This window comes from Rhipicephalus microplus, chromosome X, assembly GCF_043290135.1.
Source record: "Rhipicephalus microplus isolate Deutch F79 chromosome X, USDA_Rmic, whole genome shotgun sequence".
Lineage (NCBI taxonomy): Eukaryota > Metazoa > Arthropoda > Arachnida > Ixodida > Ixodidae > Rhipicephalus > Rhipicephalus microplus.
The window spans coordinates 75,762,915-75,786,795 of record NC_134710.1 but is presented as its reverse complement, the minus strand read 5'-3'; the positions used below and the strand labels follow the sequence as shown (position 1 = coordinate 75,786,795).

At 48.2% G+C, this 23,881-nt stretch overlaps 1 protein-coding gene across 1 annotated transcript in view; it reads right to left on the bottom strand.

Annotated features, from left to right (window-relative positions):
* LOC119175975 (uncharacterized) overlaps nucleotides 1-16,245 on the bottom strand; it is a 53,326-nt gene extending 37,081 nt beyond the window's left edge. The window contains exons 1-5 of the mRNA XM_037427064.2: nucleotides 14,072-16,245; nucleotides 13,921-14,007; nucleotides 13,421-13,546; nucleotides 13,219-13,363; nucleotides 10,574-10,700 (exon numbers count right to left, since the gene is read on the bottom strand). Coding sequence (XP_037282961.2) covers nucleotides 10,574-10,700; nucleotides 13,219-13,363; nucleotides 13,421-13,546; nucleotides 13,921-14,007; nucleotides 14,072-16,120 — 2,534 coding nt within the window. The 5' untranslated portion in view covers nucleotides 16,121-16,245. The remainder of the gene's footprint in view (nucleotides 1-10,573; nucleotides 10,701-13,218; nucleotides 13,364-13,420; nucleotides 13,547-13,920; nucleotides 14,008-14,071) is intronic.
* Nucleotides 16,246-23,881: the final 7,636 nt, after the last annotated feature.

The following is a 23,881-nucleotide window of genomic DNA, read 5'->3' as shown; positions in this document are numbered from 1 at the left end:
AACGAGCGTGGTTCTGTGAATATTCGATGGACACGCTGAGGCCGCGGGTTCAAATCCCATCCACTCCGAGAATTTTTTAATTACATAAATATTTTTTTCATTTCTCGCAATAATTAACGTGGTGGTTACGAAGAGTAGCGTTGGTGGAGGCGTACAACTACGGCGCCTAAATTGGCGCTCTTTGTGATCTCAGTCCAGTTGGCACTGTAATATATATACAAGGGCCTCAACCACCACCACTGTCGCCAGAGTCATGGCGGAGAGCACACAATACAGGGCTGCTCCTGGCTCAGTGGGTGGACGCAAAGAATAACAGCCACCACCGGTGGTATCTACCATTCATAGTTAATTCCATTGGTTGTTATTGAACAGCGACGTTGAAGGCACGGAACCTAACCCGCTGAGGTGCTTATGCTTGATTGATGATGACAGTCAGTGAGAACAATTTTTTTCTGGTCTAATTTTTTTCGAATTTATCGCGATAGTGGTTACGGGCGGCGGCGGCGGCTGACAACCACCGCACTGCAATGCACTGCCGTTGTGATCTGATAACAGCTTTCGCGGTAATATCCAGGATCGGGTGAGGTTTGAGAGTGGCAGTCGAGTATTCTACCCCGCAGCTGTACACGTCGGAGCTTGACACTCCGTCGCAAAACGACCTTATACAAATGTAACGCGGGGCAAGGAATCGACAGAGTGATAATTTATTAGAAAGCAGACGGGTTGATTGGAGCTAATGCTCTCTAGTCTGCGACCCTAATGGAAGGAGGAAAAAGAGAGAGAGATGAAGAGTGACGATGGGGACAGAAAGAAGTGGTGCGTATGTAGAGTAGCACAGTGATCACCCTACAGCTTAGTGCGCTTCGGCATGCAACATCTGCGCCTGCGAGGAAACGCTTGAGCACATTTTATGTCATTGCCCAGCCTACCAGACCGAACGACGTATTATGGAAGCCAAGCTCTTGTCAGCTGGATTCACGGCCGCTTACAGAAGAGAAGATCCTAGGGCCTTGGCCGACGGCTTCCCATACGCGCAAAGCCACGAAATCCCTCTTGTACTTTTAAGGACCACCAGACTTCACGACCGCTTGTGAAAGAACTGTGCGAGACCGTGCTGTGTAGTCTCGAGCTGACTATTCATGCTTCTCTTTCATACTCCTCTTCTTTTTTATCTCTTTCCGTTCTATTATTCTCCTTTTCCCCCACCCAAGTGTAGGGTAGCCAACCGAGCCAAGCTTGGTTAACCTCCCTGCCTTTCCTCTCTATTTCTCTCTCTCTCTCTCTCTCTCTCTCTACAGCTTAGTACCCAGTCCCCAGTGCTTTTGAGACAATCTAGAGCAGCCCTTGTAGCAGTTTTCGAAACTGTTTGGTTGAATATTGCGGACAAAATGCAACTTTCACTAACCGCTGTTACCCCGATGCCTGCCAGCGTCGAAGTTAGCGTCTTCCTTTGTATCACACGTAGTGGGCAGGCATTGGAGTAAAGTTTCATGCACTTGGTAGCATTCAGCATTCACATGTATAATAATCTGTGGTAGAAAGAAAAAAATACCAGTCAGCTGTCACACAATGCAATGGTATGACGAGTGGGTCGCTTAATGCTTCAAACCCATTACAAAGAAGTTAAGTCACAATTGTTCATCGTGATCCTCTAGCATCAACAAAATGATTTCAAATCATTACAAATGAAACGAATCAGCCATAATTCTCGATTGCCATGAGCTACGGCCACTACAGCATCAACAATGCGTGCACAATGCCTGTGTAGCGGGTACCTCGGTTCTCCGCAGAATGACGAATGATGGCATAGTGGGTGCTTTCGTACTTGAGAAAAAATACGACTATTCCTGGCGTAGTGGGTACCTTGCAAGTGTACTTGTAGCGGTCGCCCCAAGATAGCTAACTGCGGACGCGAAGGTCGTGCACTCCTCCGACTTTCGCTGCATGTGATAGTGCTGCGTGTCTCATGATTCATGGTTTTCTTTTGTAGTACAAGTAGTCTGTTAAGGTTAGTTTTTGATGCAGTGCCCCGAACCAAGTGGCAAAAATTTATGGGCGATTGAAACACAATATAATAGATGGTTAGTTTAAAGCGGGTAAAGAAATCAAAACGACATCTGGAAGGAAAAAAAAAAACAACTGTCTTATGCAATTCCTTTTTGGATTTAAGTGACGTGATTTGTCCACTTCATTGGCAAATCGAATGTTACACCAAGTGAATTAATGGATAATGGAGTCTCTAATGTCTATTTGATTTTCGCTAAGCACTAGACAGTGTGTTGGGAAGCATGTGTTTAAAACTCGTGTGTTTGTAAAGCACGACAGTTAATTTCACTGCATTTCCAAGCAGATGAAGATATTTTCGTGGCATTCACAAGCAAACGTGTCGCTGTGTGTTAGAACACCGGCGTGCTACGCAAACGACCCGGGTTCGATTCCCACTCAGGCCTTTCGTTAATTTTATTTGCATCTTTCCAGATTTTTTTTTGTCAAGTACAAGATCATGATTTTTTTGTTCGCAACCAACGACGCTGATGCCGGAATTTCTGCGAAACGAGCTCTTCGACGCTCTCGCGTTAACATCTGTCCTGCCCTGTATACACCTTAGGTACGTGATAAGTATATATCTGCATACGTATGTTCTACGCGGAAAGCTTTGCTTACTTGGCCTCTATGGCGGACAGACATAAAGCAAACACGTAGAATTCCGTGAGTGTTCCGTCACGAGTGAGGCGTATCGCATGTTGGTCGTTCTGATGAATGACGTACGTATATGAGTGTGCGTTAATAGTGCGTTATGGTATAGTCTAATGATTATGGCGATCGACTCCAGGGCCTGATGTAGTTTGTGTTGTAGTTGTACTACTACAACTTGCCAGTACGTATAAGCTTGTGCTGGAAACTTAGAGGCTTCCACAAGTTTTGAGAAATAAGCGCTCGAATTCCAGTCAGATGCACTGATGCTCCAATTAATGTTTCCGCAACGTCAAAATAACGCACTTTAGCAAGCTGTTCACTGCAGCTGCAATGTGCGTGAATGTATGGTATACGTTTCGGCATTCCGCATTCCTCGAATCTGGTGCAAGACAAAGAATTTAGCAAAAAGGCCATGCTCTGCGTACTAGCTCACTTCAGTTCTCTAATCATAACGCGCCTCAATAAGTAGGTAATTATTACAAAGTTAATTAACGAAGTTTTATGGTGGCATAATAGCATTGGCAGGACGCCTTTAAGTTCGTCACACATGGCGGATAGCGCAAACAACACACTTGTCCTGTTCGTACTACATGTCTCGATGGCTGCGCTGTTCGCCATGTTCACTGTATTGGAGACCGTCGCGTAAGTTTCCAGATTCGATGCTGCTACCACGCTAGGCCTAGGCGAAATTATCATTTTGTCTCCAAATTACAATCTTTATGATTTCATGTAACCATGCTCCACATTTAAATAAAAGTATATCAAAGATCAGCCTGGTGCATAGCCAGAAATCTTTTTTGGGGGGAGGGGGGCTGCCCCTTTAAGTATGTTCGTGCATGTGTTTGTATGCGCTCAAACATACACATTCAATGTGGAAATAAGTTTCCGAAAGATGTCGAGCCCGCCTATACCCGCTAATCCAACCCGCGGCAACACCGTTCGAGTCGGAATATGTTTTTTTTTTAGACGACTTGATGTCCAGTCAGGCCACTAGCGGCTTGACCCGTGGCCTGGAAAGCAGGCTCTCATTGCGACTTCGCCTTCGGAATACGCTTTGCGTTTCGAGTACGGAGAACGCGAGACGTGAGAGAATACTTGCGTGTCCCCACACAAAACGTTCCGTCTCTTTTGTTGCAGGGTCTGCATAACTGCCCCGAGTCATCCGCGGCTTTTTAAACGGGCCGCTTCGCGACGTAACGACGGCGCGTATAGAAAGCGCCGAACGCCGCCGGCAGAGTTCCTCTCGTTGCCCTACGCCTCTTTTGTGTCGCTTACGCAATGCTTTTCTTCCAGCATCTCGGGACGCCGAGTTGCTCCCGTTCCGGCTCTCGGTTTTTTCTAGGCGTCGGCTTCTCCTCCACTCGTGCCTCTTTGTTCTTCGCGGACGAACATAAATGCGCCCAATTGGGACAAACGCTCCGTGCCCTTTCAACCAACAATTAAGTTTGTCACTGCGGAGATCGAGAAGAACTGCAGCCTGAAGAAGGTCGTTGAAGGAAGGTTTTGTCTAAACAGCAACGCATGCGGGTTTCCGTGCGACTGTGCGCGTCCGTTCGCGCATACGAGCGAACCCTAAAGCGGGGTGGCCCTATTTCCCACTGCGTTCCCGCTAGATGCATGCGAACGTTATGGGGTGTGCTCGTGTGTCCATCCTACGACAGCGCATGTGACGTATATAGGATCGCATGAGTGCTTCCGCGTGTGTATTGTTTCCACGTGATTGCCTCTCTTTGGCGAAGAACAAGGCTGCTTGACTGACGTATTGACCTCTTTATAATCAACTAACGTTAATCTGCATCAACGAAAAAATGGCAGCTTTCGTTGAAACTGTATCTGTTCATGGAGGTGGAAGAGAAAAGGTGTGCAAAGTTTGCCGAGTTCAGAGGATTTGGTATACAGCATTTATGCATTATAACCACCCTTCGGCGAAATTGTAGAGCTTCTCTTGGAATGCCTTATACGGTCAGATCGTGCTCACTGGAACTTGCTCGCGAAACTCCCATGGCTTGACCGACGCCGCTCGCTCGCCTCTCTCTTCATGGTGCGCGACGAAAGCTTCCGCGCAGGACGCAAAGCTCCAAGGAGAAACCTATCTCGCCCCCGTGTGCTGGCCGAGAATAGCAACGGATATTTCGTGCTTCGAGCACTAGCCCCGTCGAGTGCTCGGCGGTTTGCCTATGCAAACAGCGCGCAAAGGAGTTGCTCAAAGAGACTCACCGCCGCGCCATAAAGAGCAGCGTCGGAAATTCCCGCATTCTTTGGTCTAATTACCTAACAAATTGATGTTCCCGACACGTAAGCTCTTTATACCAACATTAGTAAGGTGCTAATGATTCGTTTAAATGCTGCTAATGGAGCATAGTAGGAGCCTGACGACAACGACGCGTAAACAGAATAATTTCACACACACACACACACACACTCACACACACACACACACACACACACACATATATATATATATATATATATATATATATATATATATATATATATATATATATATATATATATATATATATATATATATATATATATATAATCGAACAAATACGCACAGTTGGTATACTTTTTTTTTCTCGTCTAATTCTGCAGACAACTCTTCGGCAAAGCTAACGGAATAAGAATGTGTGTAATTTAGAAGCAGTATACGTCAACACGATGTCACAAAGCTACCTAGGGCTGGTGCATCTCCACAGCTTGCCGGCGAGGAGATGCCGAAGCGCGGACCGTCACCTCATTGAACGACGTTTTTGAATATTTCAACGCGCGTGCAACATCCCACAATGCATAACAATCAGTTATCTGTCTATCCGAGCTTGCTGCAGTAGCTCGCCAGGATGTCACATGATACAGTTAACGCGGGAGCTTTAGCAGTGTCGAACGTTGTTGGTCTATGAAGTATAAGGTATGACATATATTGCGTAATATTTTGTCCACTTTCGAAGTACGCGCTCTAATTTTTCGTCAGAAGAACTCTCTTTAAAGAAGTTCAAGGAATGCCTAGCAAAGCTTTAACACCTTTTTTTCTTCCTGCTGTCGATTCGCCCATTCTCTGCATGAAGTTTTCTGTATCAAAGTTATGCCGCAAGAAGTGTTCAAATCTGTACCGTATATACCTTTGACAGCGCAATATGTATGTTGCTATAATAATAATAATAGTAATAATAATAATAATAATAATAATAATAATAATAATAATAATAATAATAATAATAATAATAATAATAATAATAATAATAATAACGATTGTTGGGGTTTAACATCCCAGAACCACGATATTATTATAAATGACGCCGTAGTGGAGAGCTCAAGAAAATACTACCACCTGGGGTTGTTTAACGGGCACCTAAACCGCCGGTATTTAAGGCTAACTGACTGGATTCCCAGAGAAGGCAAACGCATGAAGGGGAGACAGTGAGAAAGGTAGGCCGATGAGATTAAAATGTTCGCAGGTATAACGTGGCAGCAGAAGGCACAAGAATGGGTGGATTGGCGGATCACGGGAGAGGCCTTTGCGCTGCAGTGGGCGTAATCTGGCTGGTGATTATTATTATTATTATTATTATTATTATTATTATTATTATTATTATTATTATTATTATTATTATTATTATTATTATTATTATTATTATTATTATTATTATTATTAAATTTATGTACACGGGCCTCAAGAATTTCCGCATCCATCGAAAATGCGACCGCCACGACCGGTACTCAATAATGGTTAAGAGTGAACTTGTCGGCTAGTTGGTTTCGATCAACTAATAATGGTCAGTACAAAGTGTACGTTAAAGCAGAGCCCTTCGGTATTAAACGGTATTAAAGGACTCTGGTTAAAGGTACAAGCATCGTCCGCCTCGGTGGAACAGTGGCTACACGGTGCTCGGCTGCTTATCCAAAGGTGGCGGGTTTGATTCCAGCCGGGGCGGTCCAATTTAGACGAAATGGTACAATTTTGGCGAAATGGTACAAAGGCTTGTGCCATGTCAGCGCACGTTAAAGAGCCCCAGAGGGTAAAAATTTCAGGAGCGTTTCACTGCGGCGTCTCTCACAATCGCACCGTGGTTGTATAGGACGTATAACCCTAGATAATATTATAAAGGTACAAGTATCAAATAAAGAAACCGACAAGCCGCCTACGGTGTATATGTATGCGCACTGCATGCACGCATGGAAGAAAGTGTGTCAACTAAATGCTGTCCAAATGGTTGATTGATTGATAGGTGGGGTTTAACGTCCCAAAACCACCATTTGATTATGAGAGACGCCGTAGTGGAGGACTCCGGAAATTTCGACCACCTGGGGTTCTTTAACGTGCACCCAAATCTGAGCACACGGGCCTACAACATTTCCGCCTCCATCGGAAATGCAGCCGCCGCAGCCGGGATTCAATCCCTCGACCTGCGGGTCAGCAGCCGAGTACCTTAGCCACTAGACCACCACGGCGGGGCAATGCTGTCCAAAGTCAATAAGAGTTAGCGCAGCGCAAAAGATTCGTGTTCTTGCTAATGCGTCCCGCTCGCCAGCAGACAGAATCAGCGACTCGTGTCTTGTCAATACAGCTCCATATACACGGCGACATCAAAGGTCACCACGAACTTAGAAGTGAAATGTTGTTTTTATTCCGCGGTCTTTCTTTGTGTCGCAAGAGAGCAACGGAGTTCACTTGAACCCGAAGGGAGAATACGAGAGCGTGAAAAATACGCACTGCAGTGTCTTTATCGCTGTCTTTATCTCGCTTGTTCATCGTTCCAACCTAAGAAGAAAAAAAAAAGTCCGCTCCTCCCACAGCAATCGCTTCCTTCCCCACTTTGAAGAGATAATTCGCATGAATGCTCCATCAAATATCCCTGATTATCGCGAGGTCAAGCACTTCACGATTGTTTCAGATGGTTGACTTTACGGTATGAACACAAGTGTTCCCGGTATACGGGTGTAACGGGGGAAGAGCTGCAGGGGCGCAGCAGTTCTGCGGGTGGAGCTGGTATTTTTTCTTCATTCGATTGGCTCACGTCTCAAGGAAAAGATTAACCGCGCATACGCGGAACTAACAAAACAAGACACGAGAATGGGCGGCCGTCCTAACGTTTCATTTTTCTCGTCGATGCCCTGTTTGGCGCTGTTTATCTCCTCTTTGAAATGGTCACACTATTTGAGTGCTCATCAGAGCGAGTCGACTTGTTCATGACAAAATCGTACATTACACTGAAGCAACACCCTTTGAATTTGATAATTAAATCAGGCCGCAAAACTGCAGACCCGCTCGCACCACCTCCCTTCTCTCTCCATCGTCTTCGCGGATTCGATGCAGAATAGCGTGAATTTGAAGCCGAACTGTCGGTATAACGTTCAATACTTAATTTAGCTGTGTCCTTCTTGTTGTACAAATATCTTACAAAGTATATCAGGAGCGCATTCCATACATCAGCGGTCGGCAACCTCTGGCCCGCGCCGTGGTATACATTACGCGGCCCCAGTGAAAAAGGCACGCAGATTGCGCGAGTTGGTACGTTCCCAAAACAGCGCTTAGCGCGCATGACGAAAGAAGGAATGATCAATAAACCAATAAGCACCGCCATGACTGCCTGTGTCTGTAGGTGGACATCCTTGGTGTAGACCAAAAGTCGCAATGAAAGTTTTTTTTTCTGTTTTTTTTATTTCTTGTAATCTATGTTTATAAATTGCTGCCCTACATGTGACATGCATTTTACTAGGCTAATTGATTGATTGATTGATTGATTTGTGGGGTTTTGATTATGAGAGACGCCGTATAGTGGAGGGCTCCGGAAATTTCGACCTTCTGGGGTTCTTTAACGTGCACCCAAATCCGAGCACACGGGCCTACAACATTTCCGCCTCCATCGGAAATGCAGCCGCCGCAGCCAGGATTCGAACCCGCGACCTGCGGGTCAGCAGCCGAGTATCTTAGCCACTAGACCAGCGCGGCGGGGCATTTTACAAGGCTGTAATAAACTATTTCTCTTTTAGAGTTCCGCCCCGCCATGGTGGTTATTGTGCCTACTGCTATTACGAAGGTCACGGGATCGAATCCCGGCTGCAGCGGCTGCATTTTCGATGGAGGCAGAAATGTTTGAGGCCCGTGTGCATATATTTAGGAGCACGCTAAAAAGCCCCAGGTGGTCGAAATTTCCGAAGCCCTCTGCTACGGTGTCTGTCATAACCATAACGTGGTTTTGGGGCGGGCGTTAAACTCCATATATTATTCTTTTTTTGGTTCCGTACAAAATTATGGTCAGTTCGGCAGATTTTCTGTTTGCCTGGAAAAACCCCATCCCCCTTCCCAGATTTGTCGCGTGGTCTCCGCCATTTCGGCTTCAAGGTTGCTCACCCCTGCCTTAGATCATGCAACTAAAGAGTGTACACACAAAGCTTATATATAGTCGACGGGGAAAAAAAAAAAAGAACGAACCCACGGAAATCGACGATAGAAGACTGAACTGAATGCACTTACTTTTCAGCCCTTTAAAACCTGCTCAGCCGAAAGAGCGATGCTTGAAACAGCAAGGAAAGCGTTCGCGGATGAAATGGCGTTTAAGGCGGGTTCTATTAATTGCTCACATCGCCGCAATACGCACAAAGAAGTACTTTTTTTTTTTACTGCGTCATGTTTTTCGTGCCCGTTGGCATCTATTTAGCGTGATATAATCCTTTGTGCGCCATGACGCACAAAGGCATTGCAATGCCAAAAATGACTGAGCAACTTCTCATCCGTCTGCTTGAAGGCGTATGCTATAAACATGAACCTAAAGTCCAATTTATAGGCATGCTTGCCACCAAAATTTGGCCTCGATATGCCTGCTTGCTCCAGTTTCGTCCATTCAGTCTGGCCGTATATTTCAGTGAGCGACGCGCCAGTGTTCTGCCCTCAAGTTTTGCACACTGGCCGTGGAACGTGTTAACAACAGATACGCCTTAAGTACTCATTGGCTTCCTATGCTTGTATGCAAGTTCTGCGCAGCGAGGTATAGTTAAAGATGCGCAATTTTTTTTAAATTACGTTCGTTGACATGCAAAGCGGAGGATCCTTCTATTACTTTGGTTCTGCGGGATACAGAGGCCTATGTATATGAAACACGAAGCATGTTTAGGCTGCTGGAATTATGCCTCTTTCGAAGGCTCTGAGTCCGCAGAGAACCCCAAACGTCTCGTAGCCTATAAACACCTACAGCGATAACTAGACGAAGGTGTTCACTTGTGTATGTGTCGGCAGATATTGATTTTACCCGAGATTCACGATCCAGGTCGCGAGGAACACCAATTTCTTTCGTTCCTCGCGGGTCCCAAAAACCTGCCGATAATCCTTTTTTGCCCTTGGCGATGCTCGTATACTTCCGCGTGCTGCGCAGCAAAGTCTGTTTGGATGGGAGTAATGTCTACAAAAGAGCAAAAAAATCGTACGTGACTTTGTGCGTGAGCGGTTGCTGGAGCTATTTGACCAACACAAGAGGCCGTGTTTTGTGTGGCTTCCTCGGTATCCACACTTCTCTTGCTCGTCACCAGGGGCGGCGCCAGGGGGGGGGGGGGCAAGGGTGGGCTGGAGCCCCCCCAAAATTCTCGCCTGCCCCCCCTATGCCCACCCAAGTGCCCGGAAGCATATATTGAAAACCTAGTAGGAGCAGAGCTAGCTTGCCCCCCCCGGAGGAACTCACTTTTCGTGGTTGCCCCCCCAGTAAAAACATCCTGGCGCCGCCCCTGCTCGTCACAGTGCCAGACTTCGCGCGCCATGTCCAGAATTCGCGCTTGCGTATAACACTCGAGCTTTCGCGTTTGCAGCCGGAATGCGGAAAATGCAGCGCGCACGGCTACGCGCGTGTGGGCTACATTTTCGGCGCGCAGACCGCGCGTGCCGTACCTGGAGAAGCCGGGGAACTTTCGCACCGAGACGTGCCGCACCAGGTGGATGTCGTGCTTGATGTTGGCGCAGGCCTTGCGCAGCATCGAGCCGTCCTGGGCGAACACAATGATGGAGCGGCCCAGCACTGCGTGCAAGATTCAAACCATTGACGCTTGCGCAGAACGGCACTCAACAGCGTCGACACTGCAGCTTGGATATATACAACGCTTTCTGCACGACTTTTCCATCTGACGAAACAATAGGGGAAAAACGACATGTTAATTGCACAGTATGAACAATAATTAGGGCTGACCCCTTTAGCTAAGATCTTGAGTTTGTGGTTATATAAGCATGCAACAACATCAGGTCAAGTTCATGTTGCACAGCAGGAGAGGGCATGGCCGACGTGAAGGAAAGGTGGTTCTTGTACTGCAGTTGATGCGGTGCAAACAACCAACGCTCTCACGTGTCCGTGCTGCGCAGAGTGCGAGACAAAAAGCGTACATGAATCGTAATAAAGTATGGTTTGCAAGAAGGAAAATGGAAGGAGGAAAGATTGAGACGATACGGGAGGAGGAGTGGAGCAGGAAAATTTGCCGTGCCCTAAATGATGCTCGATGTCGCCCACTGCCTCGTAATTCCAGAGACGTCGACCACGCACAGCGCGGTGCGGACGTGCTGTTCGACTATCCTCAGATCTTGCCTCGCCACTGTCCATTCCGCCAGACAATGATGCGGGGAAAAACAAAGGGGACATTCAATTTATTTTCCTTTCTTCTCCTTTTTCGCGTGGAAATGATAAGGAGTTTCCCATAATGAATAGAAAGAACAACTAACTGTCCACATACGTGTCATCGTGTTCATTTATGCGCGCGGTGCCAATTGAACAAAAACGGCAATCTACCCGTTCGCTTCTCCGAAACTTGTGCTTCCGTGCGTGAACTCGTGCACATGTGCCAGTTACAGCCCTGCAGAAGAGTGGTAGCCAGCGTCACACATGACTGTCACGACGAATCTGAACGTCCTTTCAACCTCAGCCGCCACATATAACGTCAACTTTACGTTTAGGTATATCTGGTAAATGAACCCTATAGCTACCGTTGTATCATTTGTACATTTCAGTTGAAAAACAATTGAATATCTGTATGCTTCCACCGGCTTCTTTGTTTTTTTTGGGGGGGTTCATGTGAACAATTGTGACAACTTAAAAGACCGAGGTCGTCGTTTGCTCTTATTTTCCTTGTTCAACACGGAAGAGAAAGTTCTCGGTGCTGTATAAAAGAGTGAGAACTTTCTCCTTCAAGTGAAGCCTTGTTTAATAAAAGTAAGTTGCGGTGCAAACATATTTCAGAGAACCACGTTTAAAGCTAATTGGCATACGAGCACAATTGAACCCGCACCAGTGGTGGCTTCTATCGACCAACATCATAACAAATGCCAAGATCAAGATTTTGTGCTTAGTGTTAATGGTTCATTCCACACCATATTCGTACACGAAAATGCTGTAGGCCCGTGTGCCCGCTAATTTGGGTGCACGTTAAAGAACCCCAGGTGGTCGACACTTTCGGAGGTCTCCACTACGGCGTTTCTCGTAATCAAATAGTGGTTTTGGGACGTTAAACCCCACACATCAATCGTCATATTTGTCCGCGTGTGCATCTACGCATGTAATAAGAAAATCGTCTCCATTCCCTCTGTTTGCTCCTTTCCAGAATGTGTCTATACTTGCAGTGAAAAAATTAACGCAGTTTTTGATAGTCAGCGCAAGTCGTGATTGCTTTTTTTGTCTTTGTGGTTTCGCGCTGTTTTCTTCTATCAATTTGCACGTACCATTTTTATATTTGTAAAGTTAGCTTTCCTGCTATGCAGTTTGCCCTACTAATGGCGGCTAGTCACTTTCTGCAAACAGAGTGTTCAAGCGCAGTTTATTTGCACTAAGACATAGAAAATGAAGGTTTAGATATCTCGACATTAATGCACGTAATACATAAGCCCCAGCGTGTTTAACTAGGACCTGGTCTCCATTTGAAGTAGGACAGGTGCCGCTATTGGGGCAAAGATGCAGTGCCGAGAAGCGCACTTGCGAATTATGAAAAGGGTCTATTAAGTGAGCATGTATAGTGAAAAAAGGAAATCACCCTACCGTTCGTAGGGTCCTAACTGTACACAGTTTGTATGTTTGTGCACGTACATTTTCGTATAGGGAGAAGTGTGTCGCTATTGCGATAACCGCTACCACGAACACCGGAACACTTGCCTTAGCTCCATGTGCACGTGTCCACTCGCGCTCAAGGTGACACAGAAAGACGTTGCAGTCAAGTTGCTTGGTAGATTTGCTCAGATTCACCTGTTCCGAAAACGCGGTAGCCAAAATGGCAGGCAATCTGAAAACGGCAGCGGCAAGCGCTTGCCTCAATGGAACGCAACGCGTTTACTCTAGGAAAAAAATTAAGCTTGTCCATCACTCAGAATGTGAGTGTGGCACACGAGCAGTTTTATTTAGGTCTCCTGTGATGAAAAAAAAGAAGAATAAAAATCAAGGAGTCACGAGCATAACCTCTTGTAAAGTCGCCGAGTGCAGATCGAGGAAGTATCTTGTCCAGGTGAAAGTACGTAAACGTAGGTCACTTCCCGTGAGCTAAAGAGCAAAATGGCTTCTGTACCTGAGAAGTTTCCAACCAGTGGTAGGTTTGTGTCTGTGTAAATGGCGGGGCCCGTTCCGATGCTGAGCTGCCCCAGCTTTCCCGACAGGTCACCCATCTCGCACCGGAGGGGTGTCTGTGGGCTGCACTCGCTGTGGTAGCTGTCCTGCAGTACACGAGCCTCATGAACGCGTTCCGGAAACTTCGAGAATCGCCGTCTTACCTTGTCCGATTGGGCCAGGTAGGGGTTCCAGCGGTAGCCGGCCGCGATGCAACGTGACTTTTCGCTCTTCTCTACAGCATCGTGCGCCACTTGGTTCACGTACACGGCCCAATGGTGACCCCTGGTCTATGTATGAGAGAGCCACAGTGAAATTAACATAGACTTCGGCTATGTAAGTATGCACCAATCACGGAAAGAGGAAGGATGGGGCAGTGGAGGCGCTTGCCCCCCTCCCCCCATGCCGCATTCCTTAGCAGCCTTACTTAGGCGTAATTTTTTTTTCTAGACATGAGGTATAATGCTGCAATGTACCTTACTCAGTATAAATGTTTATCTCAACAATGACAGGATCACTTTGTGTACCTCGCTCACTCTCAGCGCACAGCTTAACTTTTCTAGCAATGGTTACCTTTCTCAGTCAAGGACCCGTGATACGTCGTTAGCCTCTCATGTCTGCGTAACATCACGGATGCTTTACGCACGAAGAGATGGTGACTTACCTGGTTTCGGTTGTACTTCCCTGGATAGCGCAAGTCAACCAAGATGAACGTGTCACTGGTGCCGCCATCTTTGTACTCGAGCTGCCTCTGCATGCATAGAACACATCGTTCAGGCTAATCACACTACGAGAAAACTCTGAGGGCTGCTCACCAGCCGAATGTAGCCCTGCAATGCAGATTCCGGGTGGTCAAAGGTGGCTATGGCCACTAGCTCACGGCCCTGGCGGGACTCTATCTCGGGCAAGATGGTGCCGCAGGCTGAGCGGCGCTCACCCATCTGGATGACCACTGACTTCCCCACCACGCTGGTGTTGCCGAACAGCTGCAGCTCGGTGTCAAGTGCCTTCAGTGACTCGTCATTTTTGCCGGCCAGATTCCCGTAGCGGTCGCTCAGCTCTGTGACAGCACCGTGGGCCTCGCGCACGGCCTTGCAGGGGAAGTGCTGCTCGAGTGGCACCGGCAAAGCGTGCACCCGGTATTCACTCGCCCGACCACCTAGTCCTCGAAGGCGCACTTCCACGTGCACAGTGTCCTCGGGAGTGTCCTGTGACCAGACCATATAGCCGAGGACGCCCTGCTCAGCGGGCAGCCAGCGTCGTACGGCCGCCGACATCGGGTGCAGGGGAAGCACATGGGCACACGCCAGCCGGTCACCGCGGTGCGGTGGTGCTCCGCTGTCGTGCAGCACCATCGAACGCTGCAGTACGCTGTTCGGACCTGACAGCGGCAGGTGTAGGTCCGTGTAAAAGAAGTTCTTGGGCACCGTCAACTTGGCTCCCTTCGCTGTCAAGGCACCAATGGGACAGAGCAAAGGATGTGGACACGGTCCCGATCCCACCTTGAGGGGGTCGAATACGTCGCCGGCGCTCACGCACCGCGCGGTCCAGTTGTAAAAGTCACGGCCCGGCCGGCGCTCGTGCACTTGCAGTTTGTACTGGGTGGTGTCATTGAAACCGTACGGGTCGAATTTAACGAGCACAGCAGTCTCCGACTGTTCGTCATCGGCGTCCTGACGCAGAAACACCTGACCGGAGACGGGGTAATGAAAGGTTGCCTTGCCCACCACAGTAGGTCCGGGAAAACCGACGCGCGCGCACTCGGCCTGGCCGCCATCGGCACGCGTCACGGATATCCAGCGGCCGATGATGCGACGGGGTCCGAAGAGAACGAGCTGCGGTTCCAGAGAGACTGGGGCCAACAGCTGATAGGCCGGGGCTCCACGCAGTGGTCCCTCGCAGTAAGGGGCCGGATGCACTGCGAAGCTGGCGCCCAGCAGCCCCTTTGCGCGCAGTAGCGTCGGCTGAAAGGGGCTCTGCTGGGTGAAGCTGAGTTGGCCACCATCCGGAAACTTGGCGTGCACTGTGCGTGCTTCGAGCACGCGCAGCGGTGCGCACGCTGCAAACGCCATGGTGTCCTCTTCGCGAAGCGCCAGGAAGAGCCGCCGGTGGCCGAGCGGCAAGTGCGTGTCCAGTACGGCGCGGCGCGATCCGCGCGGCGAGCCGACGCTCAGGGGCCCGTGTTTGGCGGTCAGATCACCCGCACGGCAACGTTCGTGCGCGCTGCGTCCGCAGCCTTCGCCGTCAGCGCGGTCCGGATCGTAGAGCATCTGCAGAAAGCGGCAGCCGGGTGCCGCATCCAACACGTCGGCCTCGAGCAGGTGCCATGTGTATCGCGACGAGCGGCCTGCCTGGAAGAGCAGCACGGTCAGCAGCGACGCGCTGGGCGACGCAAGGAAGAGCACGCGTCCGGCGACACGTGGGCCAGCAAACAGCGCTTCGGCCCAGTGGAGCGAACCTTCTTCGAGGAGCAGGTTGGCGCATGCCTGCGTCTTGCCCTGCTGCAGCAATAGCGCGCGGCCCCACACACTTGCCGAGCCCTGCAGCTGCAGCTGATCGTCCTCGAAGCTCAGTTCGGTGCCGTTGAGCTCGAGCGGCCCGTGGCGCCGCGACAGGTCGTGGCGTGCGCGGCCCAAGTCTCCACACGGCGACGCCGCATCGAACAGTGCCGGCATCTCGCGCACGCTCCAGCTGAACTCGCCTGGGGGCCCGACGAGACGCACCGTTATGTTGACGCTGGTAGAATCGGTCGGGCTCAGCCGAACTTCGCCTTGCACCCCTGCCATGTTGAACGGGGCATGTAGGTCCCTGTGGTCACCGAGACCCGCCGCCGAGCACAGCTCGAGCAGCAGGAACAGCAGCATGGTGTACGACAACACGGTGGGTCACCTGCGCTGCATCGTTCGCGGGCTTCTCCCAGAAACGTCAGTCGCCGACATGGCTTCGCCGGGCCGCGTCATGCTTCTGGAGCGCACGATCACGCGCGGCGGCGGCCGCGCTGAGAAACCGGTGCGGCAAGGGGGACAAAAGAGGTCTGTCAGGCCCCCTCTCCAAGCGCCGGCCTCCCCCGAAGGGGCCAACGCGCTGGCCTCGGCGGCGCGGGAGTTCCAAAGCTCAGGAATCCCGAGAAAGCGTGCCAGCAGCCTTTTTCCTTGCTGCCTCCGGCCCCGAAAGTTCTCGGCACTGAGGTGGGCGCGCGCCCCTTTCTTCAACGGCCCACTGCCCTTCTGATGGTGGGCCTTTCATCCAAGGAGCCGACGTGTGTGTGTGTGTGTGGGGGGGGGGGGGGGAGAGACTCTTCGTGCGTGTTTTCATTCATGCATCGAAGGTGCTTCGCCACGCGCACCGCGCGGAATATGTGCAATATCGTCTCATCGGAAATAACCTCCGCCTCTACCTGCTTTCCTTTTCGATTTAACTTGCTAATGAAGCCCAGCCTCTCTTTTCAATTTCTTTCTGTTTACGCTATAATTTTATTTCCCGAACCACCCGAACGGGTGCAGAATGAACGAACGCAGAAAATGCTAATATAGTCAGGAGTTAGACAGAACTCCGGTTTAAGTGGCCTGGAGTAATGAAAGTAGAGATAAATATCGCAGTTCTTTGGAGAATTATGCGTATAAGCTCCCTCGCTCCGTGTCTGTATCGTTGGCGAGTCACGCAAGTGACCCTTGCCCCGCATCATCGCTGTCACTGAGGCCGCCTATGCATATTTTTAACGTGTGACTTCCTTTTCGCTGGTGCAAATACCACTGAAGCTGTGAGAGCTTTCCCCACAAGAGGAAACTTGAAAAACACACAAAAAACGAAGACGAAACACAAACAACAGGACTGTTTTCCCCCACCCCACGTGAAGAGCAATTCCAACAGAGCCAAAGCTTGATTAAGCTCCCTGCCTTTCTCCTTCGTTTATTTATCTCTCTTGTTGCCTCACTGTGGGCATGCTTAAAATCAAATGAAAAATATTTGGTTATTTGCAATGAAATACGTGCTCTGGGGTGTATAATAAAGAAGCATGTTCGGTATCACATTACTGAAAGGGGACACCCTGTTAGTAATCGCGTGCAGATATATATAAAGAGAGAAAGGCAAAGCAGAAGAACACCCCACCACCTGAGCAAGACATAAACAGGGTGCAAGCAGTGACCGTGTACCAACTGCAAATAAATACCTTCCTGAATTCATTTTAACTGAAGTGGATATTTCCCGAAGTGCACAAAAAGGATACATGTACGATATGCAAACAGGAAACTGCTACACTCACACATGCTATAGGATTGCAAAGCTCAGCACGCTAACGAGTGTAACTTCGAGACCATATCGCTGACCTTGGCGACCAACTCTGGACCGTCGAGCAGGCCCGCGATAGCGTGGCTACCCGTGACGTCGGACAATACCTTTACGTCCCACCGCGTGAGACCTGAGCACGGGTCGCCATAAAATCTGCAGGTCAATGAAATAAAGTTACAATCAACCAGCTGAATGCAACAAAGCAGCATTCAATGACAAGCTGCAACAGTTGAATAACAGAAATATACGCGATTATGTTAAACGCCATAAAAATATAAATGTGGCATAATAATGCAAACACACGCGAAAATATGAAACAAAATGTGTGCACAAATATTTTCGCTTAACAGTGACGAATTGTCACTAATCTCGGATTCGCAGCGTTCGTTTGTGACACGGATAAAAAAAAAAACTTATACGTTCCACTTGAGATATAATTGCTTTTACGGTATCGTGTTCTAGAAGTGAATTGACGCAAAGTTAGTTAGTTGCATGTTTTTCATAACATACGTGCCGCAGCAAAATTATTCTGGTAAGTGTTAAATAAATGTTTTTAGAACACATCAGCTGATATATGGTCTTTTCAGCAGATGGATCAGTAGATCGCTGCATGATGCGTGTTAGTTGTGTTCAGTGTGTTTTCACTATACTGTATACTCTTGTCCGTGTTGAGTAACGCTTTGAACAGATACGCTTTAACGTATGTAGTCAACATATAGTGCTCCGCTGTGTGTTTTAAACCACATGGACACGCGTCTTGTGAATAAATGCCGTTCCTGATGCATATGCGTCGTTGTGCAGCTCAGCACGACGTCGCAGGTTCAAATCCCTGTTACCGGAGTCGCATTTAACATGTAGAAAAAAACGATGGAGTACTTAAATATGTGTCAAATAAAAACAGCTCGAAGTGGTATATATATAAAAAACTATAGTTGGAAGCACCATCTCTTTTCAGAAACTCTCGCTTCAGGCACTCTACATTTAATATATACATTTTGTTGTCGAGTTGTGAATTTGATTTCCTTTTTTCTTTTTTTCTTTTTGGTCCCGCTTTCTTTGATATCTTGTGCATGATGCTGTCGAGTCAGTGCAAGACAGCCTTCGCTTAATAACTTTCGTTTTTATTGTTTGACTGCATGGTTTAGCGCCGAGACGGCTCCCAAGTGAGCATATTGTACCATTACTTATATACGTAACTATCACAGAAGCTGGTATATCGGCTGGTACGTTACTTGTAGAGGTCACTTTTAATATTCCTCTTTACCATCCCGCTGGAGCTCGCCGCGGCAAAATGATGAATGAGGCAGAAGTCGAGTTCAACTCATGTGCGCGCACGTGGAACTTAAGCTGGACGAGCCGGTTATAAACTATGCACTCGTAGTGAGTAGATACGTACCATTATCGACAGACAGAAGAAAGTTGCGAACTGGAAGAGTCGTGTCACGTATTCGTGTGCAGTTCAGTGTAAAACACCGGTTAAAAAGCCCTTCCCTGAGTGTTTGCATGCAGTGCCGTGATGCCATGAAGACCGACCTGTCGGGTGCATAATAGGGCCTCGTTACAGTCCGTGCGAGGAGTGACATGAGAGCAGCACCGATTAGCTGGCCTTTGCAAGCAGATGCCTCTTTTGCTGGCGACCCAGAAAAGGACGAGTGCTGTCTCGATTACTCCTGCCGTGCAACGAGGCGTCCACGGAGGTCACTACGCCAGGCATAAGGTCCGGCACCCACGGTATGCTCATTTCCGCACATTTGCAGTTCGCGTGCCTCATCGAAGGGGCGGGGTGGCACGCAACGGGCTGCCTCACCGCTACTCGAGACCTCTCGCGGTGCGCCGGTGTATCCGGTGTCGCAGGTCCCAGGGCCGATGATTGGGCCAGAAGTTGAGAGTGGGCGCAGTGCCTCCGATTGCCGGTTCTGCGTGTATCGGGTGTCGGGGTGCAACACGCTGTGCGATGGATTCGCAGACGCTGTGGCTGATTGGGTGCCGAGTGTCTCGCTGATTACTTGGCGGCTCTTTTCTCCTTTGCCTTCTGGCGCTTCTATTACCGTTGTCGATCTCATTGACAAGAGCGTTAGGTATTTGGTCACAGGGAAGGAACGAGAGCTTGTATAAAACCCATCCCCGCACGTGCAAGCTGACGAACGGACAAGTTCGCTTAGCCGAGCGTAGCTTTAATAATGCCTTGCCTCAATGGGCGATGTTCGCGGCACGGAATGGAGACAGTGTGCGTGGGAGACACTGCCAAGCTCGCCATTGATCGTGACGACGAACTTGTTATCCGCGGCACGTCCACGCTGAAGCCCGCGGGGACGATCAACGCGAACAATAACGGGTAACGTATACGCGCGCAGACCGGACGACTTGTGGCGCCCGGCAGGGAGCACCTGATGTGCAGCACGAAGATGCGCCAACGAAGTGACTGGTGTCAGAGGTCACAGGATCCCAGGGTCACCCGTAAGTGTTTTTTGGAGCTTGTCGACGTGATGCGGACCGCTGAAATGAGCAATAGAAGACGGAAATGAGCTTTGCCTCCGGCAACATATAATGTGTGGCAAACACAATTTGCTACATTTTTCTCTTCACTAAAGCGGTAATGAGGTAACTTATTTAGAAACCTACAAGAATATGGGCGGAATATATATATATATATATATATATATATATATATATATATATATATATATATATATATATATATATATATATATATATATATATATATATATATATATTATTTGGCACCACGGAGAGGAAAGTCTGCTGTCATTGGATGATTTTAATTCAACTCACTCATCAATCTCGTTCACACACACGTACTCTAAGTCAACTATAAACTCTCTCGATGTCACTGTTCAAATTAATGAGAAACGAATTTGCACGGACCTATACAAAAAACCGACGGATCGCCATCAGTACCTACATTTTAAGAGTAGCCATCCGCATCCCCGCAAGACAGACAATTTGTTCGGACGTGTCAGATTTCGAAGATCATGCCAAGGATCTTAAAACGGCCCTTGTGGCAAAAGAGTACCGGCCCAGATAAAATAATTGATGATGCTATAAGCCGGGCACGTAGTTTAGACAGGAATGAAATTTTGTCGGGCTCCAAACCACGCCATCCGAAAAACCAAACTAACCTTGCCATCACATACTCGTCCACACTACCGCACCTCAACAATATTCTTTCAAAACATTTTACAGCAGAGTGCGCGTCCATCCTCAATTTTCACGGAGCCGCCGCGAGTGGTCTACCGCCGCGGAAAAAACACAAAAGACATCCTAGTTAGAGCTAAGACGACCGAGTCTGAAAGCAGTGAATAGGGTTGCCAAGTCTGCGAACACATGACTACAACCTCTGTTGCCGAGGCTTCGTCCTCAGACTCCACATTCAAAATTAAGGACACGCTGAATTGTGACAGCCAGAGCGTGCTGCATTGCGATGTCTGTGGCCAGCAGTACATCGGTCAGACTGGCACGGCATTCAGACTGCGGTTCAATAACCACAGAGCCCACGCACGCAGATCTGCCTTTTTCCAAGCATCTGAACTTGCCAGGGCACTCATTCGAGAAAATACGAGTCACCCTCCTCCAGTCAGGCTTCCGCGGGACTCGTGAACGGGAACAAAGGGAGGCATACTTCATCCACAAATTCCAAACACTAACACATGGTATCAATGAAAGCATCGGCAACCTACCGAGGTCGTGCAGCGGTGAGATGGGACAGGAATCGATTCTGGCAGAGTTTTCTTTTTTTTAATCTTTTCAAATGTTTTCAATAACTTTTAAATTAGAAAAATTCATTTTAACTGTAACTGTTATTTTTAAAAATAGTATAATTATTATTAATCCTCGATATGCTCAACAGAGGTACCCAATAGTTATCGGGGGAACGAACCAACCGAAAAAATTTTTTCCATGTACTACTCGTATATGTACCTTAGTTGTGTGATTTTTATTTCTTTATTATTTTATTAATAATTGATCATATTTATTTCATTTTTGTGTTACTTCTTGTCTGTCTGCATTTCCCCGAGTTTCTGGATTTGTGCACATATCTCTCGCACAATATCACCCGTTCCATTATGTTTGTTACTATTCGTTTTATTTTCACTGTTCACCTTACTTTATATTTTCCTTGCCATTCTGTTGAACTTATGTTTGCCTTATTATCTGTAAGTGGGAGAGCCCAACCAGCACCAGCCGATTTCAACCACTGGCGCTTCTGGGAGTGGTACAAAAGGGCTGTAGACACGCACGCAGTCATATTGACAACGTGTGCCTTCCCGCCCTAGATGTCGGCTTTACTTTCCAAACCGCCTTTTGTGCTTTCACCATCTTTGCCCCGAAATCTGCCCCCTCCCCCTCTCCCCACATATGGAATGTGTCAGTATAGTTTCAGCGAAAACGAAACGCGTGTTTTTCCTTTCCTTTTTTCTAACTGACCACAGAAGGGTCCGAATGAGGCACTCTTCCTGCCGGAGTCCCTCGTCTTGCTACAGGTAATTGCCTGTAGCAATCCAGGCTCACCCACAATGCCCCTCCCTGACCTTCAAAGACGCGTCTCCGAAGCCGCCCTAGCCCCATCTTCTTCTCTCCTCCTACCCCCTGTTTCTTTTTTTTCTTCTTTTTCCTTTTTCTTTCTTTTTTTGGATTCTTTTGGTTTGCTCCAGCGAATGAGACGAAGAAGAAACTGTTCGGCACAGCATATGTCACCACTGTAAAACACCACGAATTTGTCGCTCTCTCCCGTTTCCTTCTTGCACCACCATGTCGATGCGGCATGTTCGCATAGCGTCGCACTTGTTCGCAAACCCTGACGAAGACCGTCCACCGGTCGAAACCGTTGGTAATAAAGATAAAGACAACCGCTAAGTTCTGTTTCTTCTCTTCCCAAGTGTACGTTTGGCCCATTGGAATATATATATATATATATATATATATATATATATATATATATATATATATATATATATATATATATATATATATATATATGTGTGTGTGTGTGTGTGTGTGTGTGTGTGTGTGTGTGTGTGTGTGTGTGTGTGTGTGTGTGTGTTTGTGTGTGTGTGTGTGTGTGTGTGTGTGTGTGTGTGTGTGTGTGTGTGTGTGTGTGTGTGTGTGTGTGTTTCTGCCTTCCACCTCCTTTCTGTCCCGGTGCGGTCCCCTTCCCTATACAGAGAGAGCAGCATGGTACACGGTTGCACCTTGCTTGGAGTTCGTTACTTCAATTATTGCTCAGTTTACCTTCAGCACTAGTAAGGGTTCTGTAAAGTGTTTTCCTTCGACGTACCTTTACATACGGCGGAAGGGTTCTCAATAAAGAACCCCCCTTTTCTCTCTCTCTCTCGCTGTCTTTTGGCGGCCTGTCAAGCATCACCTCTAGCGCGTGTCCGGTCCGGATCCCGTGAGCTGCTTCTCCGTCACGTTCTTTGTCTAGCGCGTGTCTCGGCAATTCGCGCTGGCGCTGCGTTTTCCTCGCTCAAGGACATTGTTGGGCCGTTCGATCCATTCCAATGCATGCGCGTGCCCCTCCTTGTTGGGCTACTGAGTGCTCGCCCTTCACCGCGTAGTTTTTTTTTTTCGTTATTGTTCTTGTTCTTGGCCTCGCCCTCACTTCCGCGGCTCATTTCGGATCGCCACGTGGCATCGCCTTCTGAGTGAATCTGGACCATGCTAGCAAGCTTGCAAGCTCCGTACACACGGCCCGGGGGGATTATGTTTAACCGTCCGGACCTCAAGTGGTCAACAAGTCAAAGTCCGCTCGCCCTCAGCGTCTTGGTTTTGATGAAGCGGCATGAGTAGAGGCCTGAAAGTGTTTTCAAGATGTCTGAACCGCGAAAAGAAATATACAGACTTTTATACTTGCAGATGGTCGTCACTGACATGGAGAGAAAAAAAATACCTGGTTTATAGCACTCCATCGTCTTTCTCGATTGAAAGTTACGACAAATGGATTAGGCAACGCTCAAGTCACCCTTAAGCGTATGATGGAAACCTTACTTTGAGGTTTTGAATGATCCCCGTGCCTGTGCTTTCTTGACGTCGCTTCTGTCTTGTCACCAAATTTGACTCACGTGGAACGTCTTTCAGCCTTAATGAATGTTTTAACGCCATAGTTTTAAAAAGAACACGTCGCAAAAATTTTCGGCGTCGGCGGCGTTGGTTCTGGTGCTCGGCTGTGGTTGCGGCGCTCAGCCGCTGACCCGAAAATGGCCTCGATCCCGATCGCGCCAGTCGCATTTCGATGGCAACGAAATATCAGTGGGCCCTAGTGCTTTGCGATGTCACGTTAAAGAACACCAGGTGGTCTATGTTTCCGGAGCTCTTTA